This window comes from Pteropus alecto, unplaced genomic scaffold, assembly GCF_000325575.1.
Source record: "Pteropus alecto unplaced genomic scaffold, ASM32557v1 scaffold25, whole genome shotgun sequence".
Lineage (NCBI taxonomy): Eukaryota > Metazoa > Chordata > Mammalia > Chiroptera > Pteropodidae > Pteropus > Pteropus alecto.
In genome coordinates, this window is record NW_006441955.1 from 15,740,660 (window position 1) to 15,755,868 (window position 15,209).

General features: G+C 39.9%; 1 protein-coding gene across 2 annotated transcripts in view; it reads left to right on the forward strand.

Moving 5' to 3' along the window:
- The window catches only part of PDE4B (phosphodiesterase 4B), a 398,194-nt gene that overhangs the window by 277,073 nt on the left and 105,912 nt on the right, over window positions 1-15,209 (forward strand). For both annotated transcript variants that reach the window (XM_006919293.2, XM_006919294.3), the window contains 3 exons: window positions 5,811-6,005; window positions 14,323-14,359; window positions 14,485-14,555. In XM_006919293.2, coding sequence (XP_006919355.1) covers window positions 5,811-6,005; window positions 14,323-14,359; window positions 14,485-14,555 — 303 coding nt within the window. The remainder of the gene's footprint in view (window positions 1-5,810; window positions 6,006-14,322; window positions 14,360-14,484; window positions 14,556-15,209) is intronic.

A 15,209-nucleotide genomic window follows, 5' to 3' on the forward strand; every position in this document is an offset into this window, starting at 1 on the left:
CTCTCCACACATACATACACCTTATTACAAACACGAAAGTTTCCAAAAGCCAAAACCCTTGGTATGGAATTCCCTGAATACCGCGGGGAAGGTGTGTGAGGATGAAGAAAGAGGAACTTACTAACTCCATTTAGGAGCGCCTCAGAAGTCTTCACCTGCCAGAGGTTGGAATCCAAATAGAAGTGGCTTTTTGTCAGGTGAAAGGTATAAATTGTGAGATCCTCTCACCCATTCAACAAATATTTGTCGTATACCTTCTGGCATGAGACTTAGTTCTAGGCCCTTGAAATAGAAAAATGAGCAAGGCTTAGTTCCTGCTTCAAGGCCACAGTCTAGTGACGTGAAAGAGATTAGTAAACAGAGGAATACAGTCCAGCATGGTAGCATCTGAGAATCATAGGAGGTCTGTAGAGACATAGAAAAGAAGTCGCTGGACACAGGCTGCAAGATGCAATTAAAAGAGGTCACACTTTAGGAATTTTCAAACGAGGTTTCACATTTTGAAGCCTCCATTTTTTTCCTCTTTGAGATGAGACAAATAGAATTAGCCTGCCAGAATTGTGGGAATTTAATGATGTAGAAGATACTCGATGAATAATTTTAAGAGAAAAAAAAGGAAAATTGAGACAGCAGAGTGCTGTTCCCAAATGGTGATGAGCCACTCTACTGACCTTTGAGTTTAAACCTCTCTTTATAGCTCGTGATCTTTTCGATGGGGCCATTTGTTAGAGTAAGCCGAAGAAACTCACCTAAGGAAGGACTGAGTCAGAAAAGAGAAGTCTCCTTTGGTTTGGAAGTGAATTATTCCTTGGATGTTGCTTCATGAGTCTTTGTTACAGAAATTGGGGTGTGTGCAGGTAATTGGGGATCAGAAAACTACCACTCAGAGGACAATTACAGGCAATTCTGAAACCACCTGGCTTAGTTTGAATTCTTGGAAGTAGAACTTCTCTTCGTTTAATAAAAGGTTTCATGTACGCCTTGTGGTTCTATTCTTTATCACTGCTTTTTCCTCCCAGGCTTATGAGCAAGGCTTCAGTCATATTTCTCCCTCCATGACTGGCAAGCAGCCTCAGCTTTTCTGATTGGAGTCTGGGAGGTGCATGCAGCCTGGGGAAGTTGTAGCTTTCTTCTGCCATCTGCTGGCTTCCTCCCTGCACCAGTTCAGGGCTGGCTTTGCATAGATTCTTAGGGTATGGAAACCACCAGGAGAGAAAGTGTGGGGCAGAAAGAGTTCCTGCTTTTAGTAAAAAGAAAGAGATGAAAAGATAGCAAACAGAAGTTGGTATAGGAGGGCTTTTCCCATCATGGGGGTTTGTAAAGTAAAGATATCACTATCTCAAACACCAAAGCCAGTGATTTTCTATGCAAGTTTGTTTTGTTTGGGGAGAACACAGCAGTGTATTTTGTTTTATTTTATTTTATTTTACTTTATTTTATTGCTTTGTTTTGTTTTGTTTATTTTTAGATCATTGCCTCACAAAACTTATCAAATAAGTTAATGCCACATCTCTATAGACTCATTTGAAGGAAAACGCAGAAACTCATGCCAGTGGGAATCGAGATAATGGTAGGCAGGCAAGAAGAGAAAAGTGATAGAAAAAATATTTCAGAGTGAATTGAAGTATTCTTAATTGGTTTGCCAACATTTTTTGAAGACCCACTATTTACAAAACTCTGATCCAGATTCCTGGGATAAAAAAGTGAGTAACATTGGGTCCCTTCTCCTTTGGAGAAAAGCATCTGTTGGGGAGCAGTAAATAAATGGAGAATTAAATAGAGAGGTAAAAGTATTACGATAAAGTACAATAGTAAAGGAGTGTAGGAGAGCACAGAGGAAGAGTGTGTATCTAAGTAGCACTGGGCTGCAGTGTCGGGGAAGACTTACTAGAGGAGGTGATGTGAGCTGAATGTTGAAGATAGTGACTTATTGGAGGTGGCGGTGAGAAGGGCATTCCATTCCAGTTACAGGGAACACCATTTCTCACACACAGCGTCACCCACCACCACCACTGCCTCCGAGGAGCTGAGAACTCTAGAGGCAAAGCAGGAGAACGTTTTTAAAATGTTAGGTTTTAGACAATAAGCAATTGATCAGTCCAGGGTAGACAATCAGCAGAGGCAGGGAGAAGCAGGCACAGTCAGGTGCGGGGGCAGCACACAGAATCCTGGGCATCAGAGAGCAGAACTGGGCCAGGGGCTAGGGGCAGAGTGGTAGTCTCTGATCCTAGAAAAAAGACCACTTTCAGTGCTGTTTCAGTCCATGTGCTGGATATGGACAACCCCTCTTCCACGCAGGTACAGTGAAATATTCTGAAACTCGTGAGTGACATTCTCTCTTAATCTATCTGAAACTTCTGAGTGACCTCGTCTAAATATTAAAGTAGCTATAAACTCAAGGATATCAGCTGCAGCATTATTTAAAATCATAAATGTGATGGGAAATGGTAGAGAAAATGCTTTAGAAAGTACGGTAGTACAGCTTCTAGATGAACAAGTAGCCCATGGAAAATGATAATTCTGGAACCTGCAGTACATGAAAAATACTTGTGAAAAAAATAAGATCTGAACATGTAGGAAAAATATTCAGAAGAAAAAATACTAAATTTCCAATAAAGGTGATATCTTTCTCTATTGTCTGTTTTATATAACATCCTTATATTACTTTTATAATAATTTTTAATATAAAGAAGCCTAAAGTCAAAATGTGTGTCCTGATTAACGCAAAAGCAAAAATTACCCTAAATAAATAATAACCCCATTTATGTGTTTGTTTCTGATACTTCAGATTCTGCTTTATTCCTAATTGTACTTCAGTTTGTGTGGCATATTCATTTTGCTAAGTCTGTCCTCAATCTTCCCCTTGCCCACACCCCTCCTCCTGCCCTGGATCTGTGGGACATATTGTGATGTCTGCCCGCTAATTTTGCTGTGACTGGGGCTGGTGTCTGGTTGGTGATTCATGTTTGTTCCTAAGTTGTACATCTGTGTTGGTTGCTTTGAAACAGTGCCCCAGGGAATATGAAAGGCCATTTGTCTTACTGAGACTGCTTCTTTGCACCAGAGAATTCTTCCCTGTCTTCCTTCTGAATTCCAGCAAGCTCTTCTCTAAGCTTAGGCAGGGTAAAGAAGAAAGGACAAAAATTTTAAAAAGGAGGGCAGCATGGAGAGAGTTTTGGTGTCTGGCTCTAGTCCCTGCTTACCTGCCAGGACAAAACTTTCCTGATGCCAACACTGGGGACAGAATGCCTTGTGACATCCACATTAAGGGTAATGCTTTGTGGACTAACTTTCTGCCCACTAGGAATGCCTCTGGCAGAAAAGAGGGCAGAGTGAGCCCTGGTGGAAAGCCTCAATGGAAAAAGTTCTGAGAGATTGGTAGGCATACCCACTTGGCACCCCTTCTAAGATTTTAGCACAGATACACATGGCAGCGATATTCATAATATTTAATATTAAATATTTAATACTTACCAGTGTACCTCATGGGCACTGACCAATTAAATGGGCACAGTCCATAGTGCTGAAGCTAGAGGACCCCTGCTGCTCCAGACACCAGTCCTTTAGTTGCTGGATCACCTGGATGTCCAACAGATTGTGGAGGGCCTGGGGCAGTGGCTGGCTGCCAACTATTACAAAAATATTACAATGTGTTAATATCCATAAAGGCTATACAGTTACAGACCAAATGAATAACAACAGGAATATACATGAAGTTTCAAAGCCCATGCCCACTCTTAAGCTTTATGTAGTCCTGTCTTCCTACCCCTTTTAAGAACCTACCCTCTTTGTCCTCGAGAAGAGTTCAGAGGCAGCATCAGGACCTACTGGTTCTACAGGATCCAAGTGGCACAAAGGAGTCCTTATCCACAAAGGAGCTCTTTATTTTGCTCAACAACTAGTATAGATCTCACCCAAGGAACGTTTGCAAGTTAGCTTTCATTATATTTTCACTTGCTACAATGTATTTGGCTTACAACATAGCCTGACCTCCAGGCAGGCCTGGAAACAGGCTGGTATGTGTGAGTGATTGCCCACCTGCCTGCTTGCTTTTGCAATCTTTGAAAGGCAGCCACATCCCAGCCCCTTAGCCTGCTGTGAAAATCCATCTGTAGTGCCTTGAAAGCCCAAATACGTATTGGATTGTTATGGTTCTTCCTTGTCCTTTTTACCAGAGATCTCACTCGCTGCTTCTTATCAGACGCCTGTAGTTTGTGGGTTGGTTACGGCAGCTTCTCAGAATAGTCTCCGGGGAAGCATGATAGCCCTGCACTCTGCCATTTTTTCTTTCAATAAAAAGGTTTTTGTTTCAACAAAACCTACAGCTTCGGGGTAATTTTCTGCCTCCCCCGTGTTCATTCAAGGTAACAGCCGAGGTTGTTCATAGTCTGACTGACTCTACGTAAAAACACAGATTTTGTTTGAATCCAGAGACTGAAGGGAAATTGCACTTCATTACCCAGCGAGCCTTTCGGGAATAGTAATTAGAGAAGCCTGAGGTTGTAAAGAAATGAGTTGGAAGAGTTGGGTGTTCCGATTCTCGCTCTACAAGTGTGACAAGGCTGTGACTTGGAGTAAGGTATTTAAAATCTCTCTAAGCCTCATTTTCCTCAAGTGAAGAGTGAGACCTACATTCAGAGGGTTATTATGAGGGGTAAATGGAATAATCAGTCAGAAAGCAATTTGTAAACTAAAGAAATACAAGCAAAATCTACCCCAAGAGAGCAGGCTGTAAGAACTAGTGGAAGCAAAGAATCATGCATGTAGAAATAAGTTATGGCAGCTGGATGAGTATAAAGGAAGTCCTCCATTGTGGTCTGACTTGGAAAAGAGAGCATCCCCAGCTCCATACCTTCTCCGATACCTCTCTACAGAGGATTAGCTGGGGACTCCTGAGTGGTCTAGAGAAATGCTAGGCAGGAGGGTTACTGTCAGTTTGAGGCTAAGGGATGTTGTGCATGCAGGGAAAATGAATAGGGGATGATGGGGAGCATGGGAAGGACACAGTGCCTAAGGTAGTACCAGGATGGAGAAGCAGGAGATGAAGTCTCTGCTGCTCCCGCCTGAGTGTTCGTTGATCAGAGCTTGTTCACATAATTCTGGGCTTGAGGTACCTTCTATGAGTGAGGGAGTCTGATCAGAAATCTTAATGGCACTCTTCTGCTTGAGCCAGTGTCTTTCTCCTCTTCCAGAGCTAAAACTCCGCAGCCCTGGAGTGTAATTTGGCAATATCAGATTAATTCGGTCATTATCTGTGGTGAAACTTGCATAAGAATATTAAATCTCAGATTGGGCCTTCCATCTATTCAGCCAGTGGATGTTTTCAGGATAGCATTCTGTTCCTGAAACATTCAGAAATATGTGTAGCGTATCTTTAATGAGACTGGTATTTATTTATGGCAGGAAGTCTCCCAGCTAGGAAGACTCATTCAAGTGATAGTTCAGTGTCTGACAGCTCAGGCTGTGTTCATACTGTCTCTGGTGTTGCTTATTATCACCAAATTATTTTATGTTGGGCTCTTATTCTGAATTTGTCAAAGTTGTTCACTGAAAGGCCACGGGACTTGGCTCCAGGGTTCAAATCCTGGCTCCACTCTTTGCTAATGCCTGAACTTCTGTGCGGCTGTTTCCTTTTATACAGAATGGGAATAATAATGACAACTCAGAGCTGTTTGGAGGATTAAAGTTTTCCATAAAGTTTGACGTTTTACGTAAAATGCCCGGCACACACATTGGTTCGCATCGTATGTATGTCAAATGCCCGCCTCCATGGTTCCCACGTGACCTGAGTTTTCTGCTTTCTCTTTAAGCTTTGATGTGGAAAATGGCCCTTCCCCAGGTCGAAGCCCTCTGGACCCCCAGGCCAGTTCTTCCTCTGGGTTGGTGCTTCATGCCACCTTTCCCGGGCACAGCCAGCGCAGAGAGTCCTTTCTCTACAGATCAGACAGCGACTATGATTTGTCACCAAAGGCAATGTCGAGAAACTCTTCACTTCCAAGCGAGCAGTGAGTACAACAAGCTCTGTCTGGCTACCAGTCTCACACTTACCTCATCTTTAACCCCGTCACAGCAGCAGCCGCAACAACAACTGTTCCCCTTTAGCCTGTGGGAAGAAGGAAGGAGAAAATGAACATGAGCAGGAGTGACGGTGATGACCATCTTAAGGACATTAATCCTCTATAGCTAGGGTCTCCAAGGGTATTAAAAACCTCAGGCGCCAGGTTCAGTTTACATCTGTTTTTGATACTTTTTTAAAAAATTTCACTCGGCTTCATTTCCTGAACTGCTGAATCGCTTATGGGATGAGAACGTTAACACTTTTTGCAAATAACACTTGAATTTTTTGCAGCATGTGCAGTTTGCTTGAGGCTACAGTAGAGAAGAAAAATGGTGGTTGGTGACATGCATCCTCTCTCAGTGGCCTTTGCTTGGTGACATTTAGTAGTCTGTCATCCAGCCGCACGTCTGTGTCCTTTCTCTGGAACCTTAACACAATGCCCACTTGTTGCCTGGCTCCTTGGTGAGACATAACACACTCCACGCCTTATTTAGCACAGCTGATGTTTCTGTTTTGCTGCTATTAATTGTAGATCTCTACTTTTTATTTAAAGAACAACGACGGGGTTGTGTTACTTGTTTATTAAATTTTTGAAACCAAATAAAATTGGATGCTGAAACGCATGCCTTAAAAGGTTTCTGGGCACACGTACAATTGTTTTTAACATCATATGTTATAAAAATATCAGTTGCTCCCTTAAGGTTTCAGCCTGGAAAATTCCACTGGGCTTGCTTCTGCTGTTGGAAAGGAAGCTAAAAAGGGTCGTTCTCTCTTGGAAAGGGGCAGGGGCCTTTTAAAGCTACCAGTAAGGAAATATTTCCCAGGGCATTTCTGCCAGCTAATTTTAATAGACATACCCCTGCCCCAAAGTATCTCAATCATAGGGAGGGCCAAAATTCATTTATTCACTCATTTGGCAAATATTTACCGAATCTCTCCTATGTGACAGGCAGTGTATTGTCCTCTGGGCATAAAAGATTAACAAAACATTGGGAAAATCACAGATTAAGTTAAAAACAGATATTCTCAAAAAGGTTGCATGCTCTCAGGGAGGTTGCAGTTAAATACGAAAGATAAGAGGAACACGTAAATCTACTACTAGTGGAAGGAAACCTTAATGAGTGCTTACCCAGGGGCCAGCTGCATTTACATATGTTGTCTCTAATCCTCACAACAATCCTGTCAGGTACAATTATTATCTCCACTGTATAGATGGTGAGTGAAACTGAGACTCAGAGACTGAGGAACCTACCCCTATCTCATAACTATATGCCCTGCTATATCCCATGATTTAGCTAAGGCTCACCATATTTAAAACTTTGGGACTTTATCCACCTATGTGGATATTCAGACTGCGAAGCAGAATCTACTACCAGGTAGAGAACAGATGAAAGCACGATTGGGGTACCTGAGGCTGAAGGAGAGGTAACCACTTTACTGTCGATCATGTAGAACCAAGAGAGTTTTTGACCAAGGTTTGGTTGGTGGCTTTGACAGTGAGTATACCTGGAATCCTCTCTTCCTTTAAGATAAACACCTTTGTAGACTTCACATGGGGAGAGCACAGGAAATGTGGTGTGCCTAAAGTAATCGGAGCTTCATTCGCACAGTGTCTCATCGATAAAAGATAGCCTTGGAAGGCAGCTATCAGTGCCAACCAGCACGATGGGTCTCAGAGGCTTCCCAGAAAGTTCTAACCAAATTAACCCCTGCGATTCTTTACTTAGAATTAGAAAGTTATAGAAATTTTGAACTTGAAGAGGCTTTAATGATCACAGTCCAACTCAGTCTATAGCTGTAGAAACAGAAATCTAGTTCTAAATGACTCTGCATCTGGGGTCCCTAATACTAAGTTTACCAACTCTTTATAATTTTACCAACCAGCAAAATTTTCCCCTAACTTTAGAACCAAAATAGTGTTGCTAACTTTAAATTCAGGCAAGATTGTTTCTCTAATATTATTCTCACTTTTTTAAAATAAAAAGTGTAGGAAGGCACAGTTTCATAATAAACAACAGCTCTTCCCAAGAAAACACAGCTGGCAACATAATAGCATCTTATCAAAGATATTAATAACAGAATACTTCAAAATTTTTAAGTGAATAAAAATAGCACAGAATTTGGTTTTGCAAATATTTCAACATTATAGTAAAACTTTTATATATTTGTCAGTTTAGGAATTTATATTTCTCAACACAACAAGAAGTGGAGCTTGAACAGAATCCAAATTCCTCTGGTATTTCATTTTATCAGGACCATATTCCATGCTGGAACATCCAGTATCACACAGGTATCTTGAGCTAAACTGAAGTAATGCTCTCAAAGCTATTTCACTCAGTTATTACTCTTTAGGGTGAATTGAAATGAGTAGGGGACTAGCAGCCCCCAACCTGCTTCTCTTGCTTTCTACCCATGGAGCCAAGATAAAGAAGGAGGATCATAGTGCAATGGCCTTTACACAAAGCCATTGCATCAGGTCTGCAGAATCCCTCATCTCCAGCACAAAACAGTCATGAATTTATATGAGAGGTGGAAAACTTTGCATAATTTCTTTGCATTAAACCCTAGTAGTAGACACAACACTAGCTTTTTTAAATTTCTCATCTGAACTCTTTCAGAAGACTAAGAGGAAATATAGGCAGGGAGAGTAAGTGAAAAGATGTTAAGAGTAAAAATGTAGATGGAAAATTAAAAGTGGCTTTAACTTTCAGCAACAAAAGAGAGGTTGAGATAAGCCTTTCCAGTAAAGAAAATGAAGGAAATTTCAGATGCGTTCCTAGATGTGGCAATAATCTGTCGGTTGCTGTTCAGTTCTTGTATTGTAGTCATCTCTAGCATAACGCCTTCATATCCGGGGCAAAGATGTCCCAATGGGAACAGAAAGTACTAGAAACTAGTGAGGCCAGTTATATTGCCCAAAGCTGTGGTGGGAACCACCCTGGGCAGAATCAAATTTTGATTGCCCAGCTGCAATGCCACAAGGAGGAAAGATCCATGTTTCCTTCATTTGGTCATCCCATTTGCAAAGTTTTATACAGACAGGGAGTTTTTTAAAGCCATCATTTGTGTGAGGACAAAGTGGTCTCTAGAAATTGCAGTCAAGAGAAATGAAATCTAACAAACGGGAAGAAAAGCAGAAATAAGAGACCACTTAAATTTAAGACTTGTTGGGCTGATGGACTATCAAAAAAGTACAATAAGACTTGAGTTAGACTTACTGCTGTCACACTCACTAGCCCCATGTCTTTGAGATATTGAATTGCTTTTACAGTGTCTAAATTATCTATAAATAAAAATACACACTTGTTAAATATTTCCTTTCTGCTATGTACTGTTTAACGTACTTTACACATTTTAACTCATTTAATCCCCATAACCTCAATGTGGTTGGTACCATAATCTCTTGTCTTAAAGGTGAGGACATTGCAGCACAGAGAGATTAAGGAACCTGTCCAGTAAATGGGGGACCAAGGCTTAAATCCTGGGAGTCTAGATGATTAAACCACATGGATGGAAAATACATAAACAGACACTCGATAAGGTTGAGAAAGAAAAATAATGATATTAATCTCTGTTCTACCTACCTTTCCAGCTATTATGAGGGTCATATTCATTCTTTATTTTTTTTTTAATTTTTACTTAATTTTAGGTGCTTTGCTAACAAATAGGACATCTTCTGTGTCTTTAAGGGAGGTAAAAGGTTATTAAGTCAATAGGTCGTTTTAATACCTTTAGGTAAGGGCAACCATAGAAAGGTATGCACAGGAATTAGGTCTGGCCAGGCAGGGCAAGTAGCCTGCTTTGAGGAGTTACAGCTAAGCTGAAGGAATTAGCCAAGCAGAAGGGTGTACAGGAGAAAGGGCTGTGTGCTAACTAACTCTCTAGTCGTCAGCGGCATTGTGGGGAAACCACAGTTCAATATTGCTGAGGCAGAGAATGTGATGGGATGAAGAAGTGGTGAAAGACAAGACTAGAGAAGTAAGCAAGAAGCTTACCATACAGGGCCCATGCTGAGGAGTTGGCCTTTTTCTGCAGGCAAGCAGCGGGGAGCTACTAAAGGCTTTTAAGCAGGAGAATACATAATCAGAGGATTGTTTTTGAAAGATAGCTCTGATTAGAGTATGAAGAATGGTTTGGAGGATAGACAGACAGGCTTAAAGAATAGTGTCCAAGAGTCAAATGGGAGGCTGCTTTGGTAATGCACATAATAGATGATGGGGATCTAGAGCAGACCTAGTGGACAATCAATAAATATTTGCAAGTTAGAATCAACATGGGTTGGTGGTTGGCTGTGGGGTGAGAGAGAGACAGGTTCCAGGCTTGGCCAATGAGATAGGTGGTTGCATCAAGAGAATTCAAGAACATTCTCTTATCACACGAAATAATATATATGAAAATGCTTTGTAAACTGTAAAGTACAACATAAATAGTTCTTTTAATTACGACAATGCAGACATGACTATCATAAAGAAGTTTTCGGCAGCTGGGAAGGTAGACCTGCAATTCTTTAATTACAGTAATGATAACTACTACTAATAAAAATAACTGTAAATAACTAAAGTGCTTTTTATGTGCCAAGCACTGTTGTAAGAGTGGTACAGGCATAATAACTCATTTAATTCTCACAATACCCCTCTTTACAGATGAAGAAGTTGAGGCATAGAGAGATTTCCTAATGCCTCATAGTTAGCAATAGTGCAACTGGGGAGTAGGGGGGTTGGGGAGGAGGAAACCTATGCTGTCTGGCTCCAAAATCTGTGCTCTTAACTACAGTAGTATATATGTCTCTTAAGACAGACTAAAATCAGTGTTACAAGAAAAAAATTTTAATTTCTATGGTTAGCTATAAAACAGAGAAAGGTGAAATTAATAAAAACCAGAATGTAGCAGTAGGAAGTAGCATGTTTGTTTTCTAGAAAACCATTTCATTGTTTAGAGTAGACATACAATTCTAAGACCCACGGTGTTCTCACCTTCTATTATTCTATCAAATTCTACTATGCTGCTTTTGTCACTAGGTGGTGCTCGTGCCATGGTTCTAAATATCTGGCCTCCATCCTGAGAGGTATTGCCCACCCTAGTGGTTTGGAAAACTAAGTGCATCACTTTTCATAGCCAATCAAGTGTTTTGTCTTCCATGCCATTTAATTCTTAATTATTAATATATCATATTATGATTTAAAAATTTAGAAGTTTTATAAAGGATCTGGCTGTACTCAAATAGCAGTTTTTTAGTTTTGTCTTATTTCTTTCTGTACTTGCTATAAATTGTGATTTATCTGATCATTTCTCTAGCAGCTCTTGACATAGAGTATTAGCTTTTGCAGCTCAGATGCTTTACAGGAGCCAGTGCTGGGGATCCACGAGTCCATCTCTTGCTTCTGAATGTTCTCTCCTAAACTTCAAAGGTTCCGTAATGATAAAGTCATAAGGACTTGGTACCCTCTTAATGTTTGTTTATCTCCCTTTAATCATTAGTTTGTACAGTTTTAGTAACTCTCCATTATGCAACAATATATCAGCTTTAGGTACTACATACGCTTGAGATTTGCTTATATTACTTAGCATTTGTTGAGTATATAGACTCCAGAAACTCAGGAGTCACAGATGATCTGCTTAACTCGAACTGCATTACCTTACCCCCAACTCACCCCGATATCTTATGAATAATGTGAACTTCACAGCAGAAGTCTGAACAAATAGTTTACGCATTTCATCCATCTAAAAGTTCATCTCAAGAAAGCAGGTTGAGAAGGGGAAGTTCTTGATACAGTTCACTACCCAGCATTTATCACAACTGCTCTTCTCTTAATTCTTTAATCTATCTCTCCTTTTGACTCCTCTCCAAGAACTCAGAGGTTCTTCCTTTGGCTCTTGATATGTATATATCCCCCCCACCTCAGGAAGCCACGTCCTGTTGTTGCTTTAACAATCCCCATTAAGCTACTTCTAAATCTATAGCTCTAATTCCCATATTTCAGTCTTGATGCCTGCACCAGAATATCAACAAGTATCTTAAAACGCAACATGTGGGAAAGTGATACATCTCTTCCCCCAACTCCTCCTCACTTTATTTCTGCTCGTGTCTTCACTATTTTCTCAGTTACTCATTTTTTTTAAAACTGAAAATTATATTTCTTTATGACCCCTTATCCAGGGAAATGACTAGTCCTTGACAAGACATTTAGGGTCTTTTCAAATTGTCTTTTGCTATTTCTTCTTCTGCCTTACCTATTTCTTCTCATCTGAATGACTGCAGTAGCTCCCTATTTTCCCAGTTCTATCCTCTCTCTAATTTGTCCTTTGGTGTCCACAGCATTTTACTTTCTTAAGCACTTTTCTGTTTGCCTATCTCACTAAAAACCTCAACTGGCTCATTTCTTGCTACTGAGTTAAGCATCAACTTCACAATCATTGTCGATACTGTCCATAATGTGTGCATGAAGGAACTTCTAGTCTTACCCTCTCCAAATGTCTGTGGTTAATGTGCTCAGCTTCACCCAAACAGCCATGGGGCATCTCAGTGAGCATGCTTAGTACTTTCCCATTTCAATGCCTTTGTTCTGGCAATTTCTCTCACTGGTAACATCTACCATCTATGTCATTTAAAGCCTGCCCTTAAAAGTTCGTCTCGCATCCTCCCCATTCCATCAAGCAGCCTTTCCTACTTTCTCGAATTCATAATTATTGCCTCTCTTTCGCACTCCATTAAGTACCCATTGTTTATATTTCTCATTCTATTTTTATACTGTTTATTGCAGTGTTTTGAATATTTTTATGTCTCTCTTGCTGTGTTTATTTTGGGGAGAAGGTCATGGATGCTATACAGTTCAGTCTATCAACTATCCAGAGTCATTGTAAAATAGGAAATGTAATGGTTTTTTAACCATTGATTTTGGGAATCAAACTGTTTTAGTTTTTCCACTAATTAGTTAAACAGTTGCTTACCTGCTCCGAGCTTTGATATTATCTATACAATGAGACTATTAAGTACCTGCCTTAAGTCTTATTACGAGAATTAAATGAGATAATGCCCATTAAGTGCTAAGCACAGGGCCTGATGTACAGTAATCCTGCAAAGCATGCTTATGTTTGTCAGTATTCTTTTTGTAGTCACTGTACAAAGTAGAAGCACAGGAAATTTAGTAGATTAAATTGAAGGGGGACCTCTAGCTAAAGACAAAGTTAGAAAGGAAAATATTATATTAAATAAGACCCCCAAAGTAAAAGCCTGTGTTAGAGAAGAGACCTACATGGACATAAGTATTCAACTCTGGACCCTCAGGCCTCACACAGTTCCTGGTACCAGGCAGGTGCTTACTAACTATTGGTTGCATTCATGCAATTAACTAATAAGGTGCCGTATTTGTATGGCGATCATGAGGACAAAAAAGGTAGATCAGACAGTGAAGGAAGCTTATTGTCAGCTGACTTCTGTGCAGATGTTATGACTCACACTGTGATAGCAAATCGGCCTGATTTTGTGTCCTGCAGCTCAGGCCAGCGTGTCTTCTAATGGCTTTAATGGAGAGTTTGGTGCATGTGGGCTTAAGTAGATTTATCATCGAAGCATGTGCCAGAGAGAGAGTGCATTTCTAAAGACGCAATTTTGACTGTTCCTAAGTACATATTTATATAACACTAGGTACAGCTTCATCAGATCTTTGGGACAAAATGAGCAACAATGATATGGTAACAGTAGGTTCAATTCGTGTACTCCCATTAAAAGCTTTTCCCTGAGTACTTTAAGAAAAAAAGTTATATTAAAAACAAAAAGTAATGGGATTCCCAGACAGAAATCTGTGTTTAAATGGCATTAAGGCTGTGGTTCAAATCAACAAAAGCCAGGAAATCCAAAGTTAACGTTTATCCAGACTGTTAGGCCATTTTTTCCAACTCTGTGTGTGCCTGTGAGCAGCCCTCCCTTTGAAATTCCTGGCTCTGGCAACCCAAATCCGCAAGTTGCTTTGAATTACAGTACTCTGGGTCTGCTATTTGATGGGAATATACCCTAAGGATACATGCTTGCTTGCAAATGCTTTAATGTGTAGTCACTGTAAACCTAGGAGCCATGAACCTGGTTTTTTTTTCTTTCAAGTTCCTGAGATCCCCATTTATGCTTAAATCAGTCCTGCCTTATATCTAGGTAGAAGGATTTATATAACATTTCTGCTGCTAACACTGATAAAGTTTAATATTACAACTTATATGTCACATTTATCATTCAAATGCATTTTTAAATGTTTTTCTCTCTTTTTCACCAGACATGGCGATGACTTGATCGTAACGCCTTTTGCCCAGGTATGTGTCACACTGGCCCTGGCTCACTCTCTCTCTCTCTCCATGGTTATGCTTCTTAAGGGTGGCCTTTGAACCTTCCCATTTGTCTCCTTTTGCTTCTAACCACTTGAAACATTTCCTTGTAGGTTCTTGCCAGCTTGCGAAGTGTGAGAAACAACTTCACTATACTGACAAACCTGCATGGAGCATCCAACAAGTAAGCATGGGCTTTTGGTGGAATTACGAATCCCTTCCATAAAGGCAAAACCACTGAACAGCATTTAAGAAAGATAAATTAAATATATATATACGCATATATTGCATGGAAATTTGCCATCTAATCTAAGTTAGGATACACAATAAAACTGGAAAATAGGATGGAGCACCATAGTATTTTAGAATTGGTAAGATGTTAGAAATTAGTCTGGATATTATTAATCTTAACACTTAGTAGGCATTAAGAGTTTGACAAATAAAAGAATGAGATGAGGGTTTTGTTGACTTTTATATTAACTACTTTGGTAAGTATAAATATTTATCAGGAATAACCATAAATTCTATTAAAATTCTTTTGGAATAGCTGTTAATGAATTCAGAGATTCAAATTTAAGATTAAAAGTACCAAAAAATTCAAGTCCAAGTTGCCTATTTTTTAATAATATATAAATAGGTTCATGCAATTTGGTAAATAAGTGTGGAATTATCTTCTCCTCTGCACCCAACTAAGTACATAACCTCAGTCATTTTAATTAACATTTTAGAACCTTGGTCTCTTCATGTGTAAAATGAAGGGTTTAAACTTGATGTTCCCGAAGTAACTTTCTCCTTCGAAATCATTTCAATCTGAGTCTAAGTGTTATGCAGTTGACTA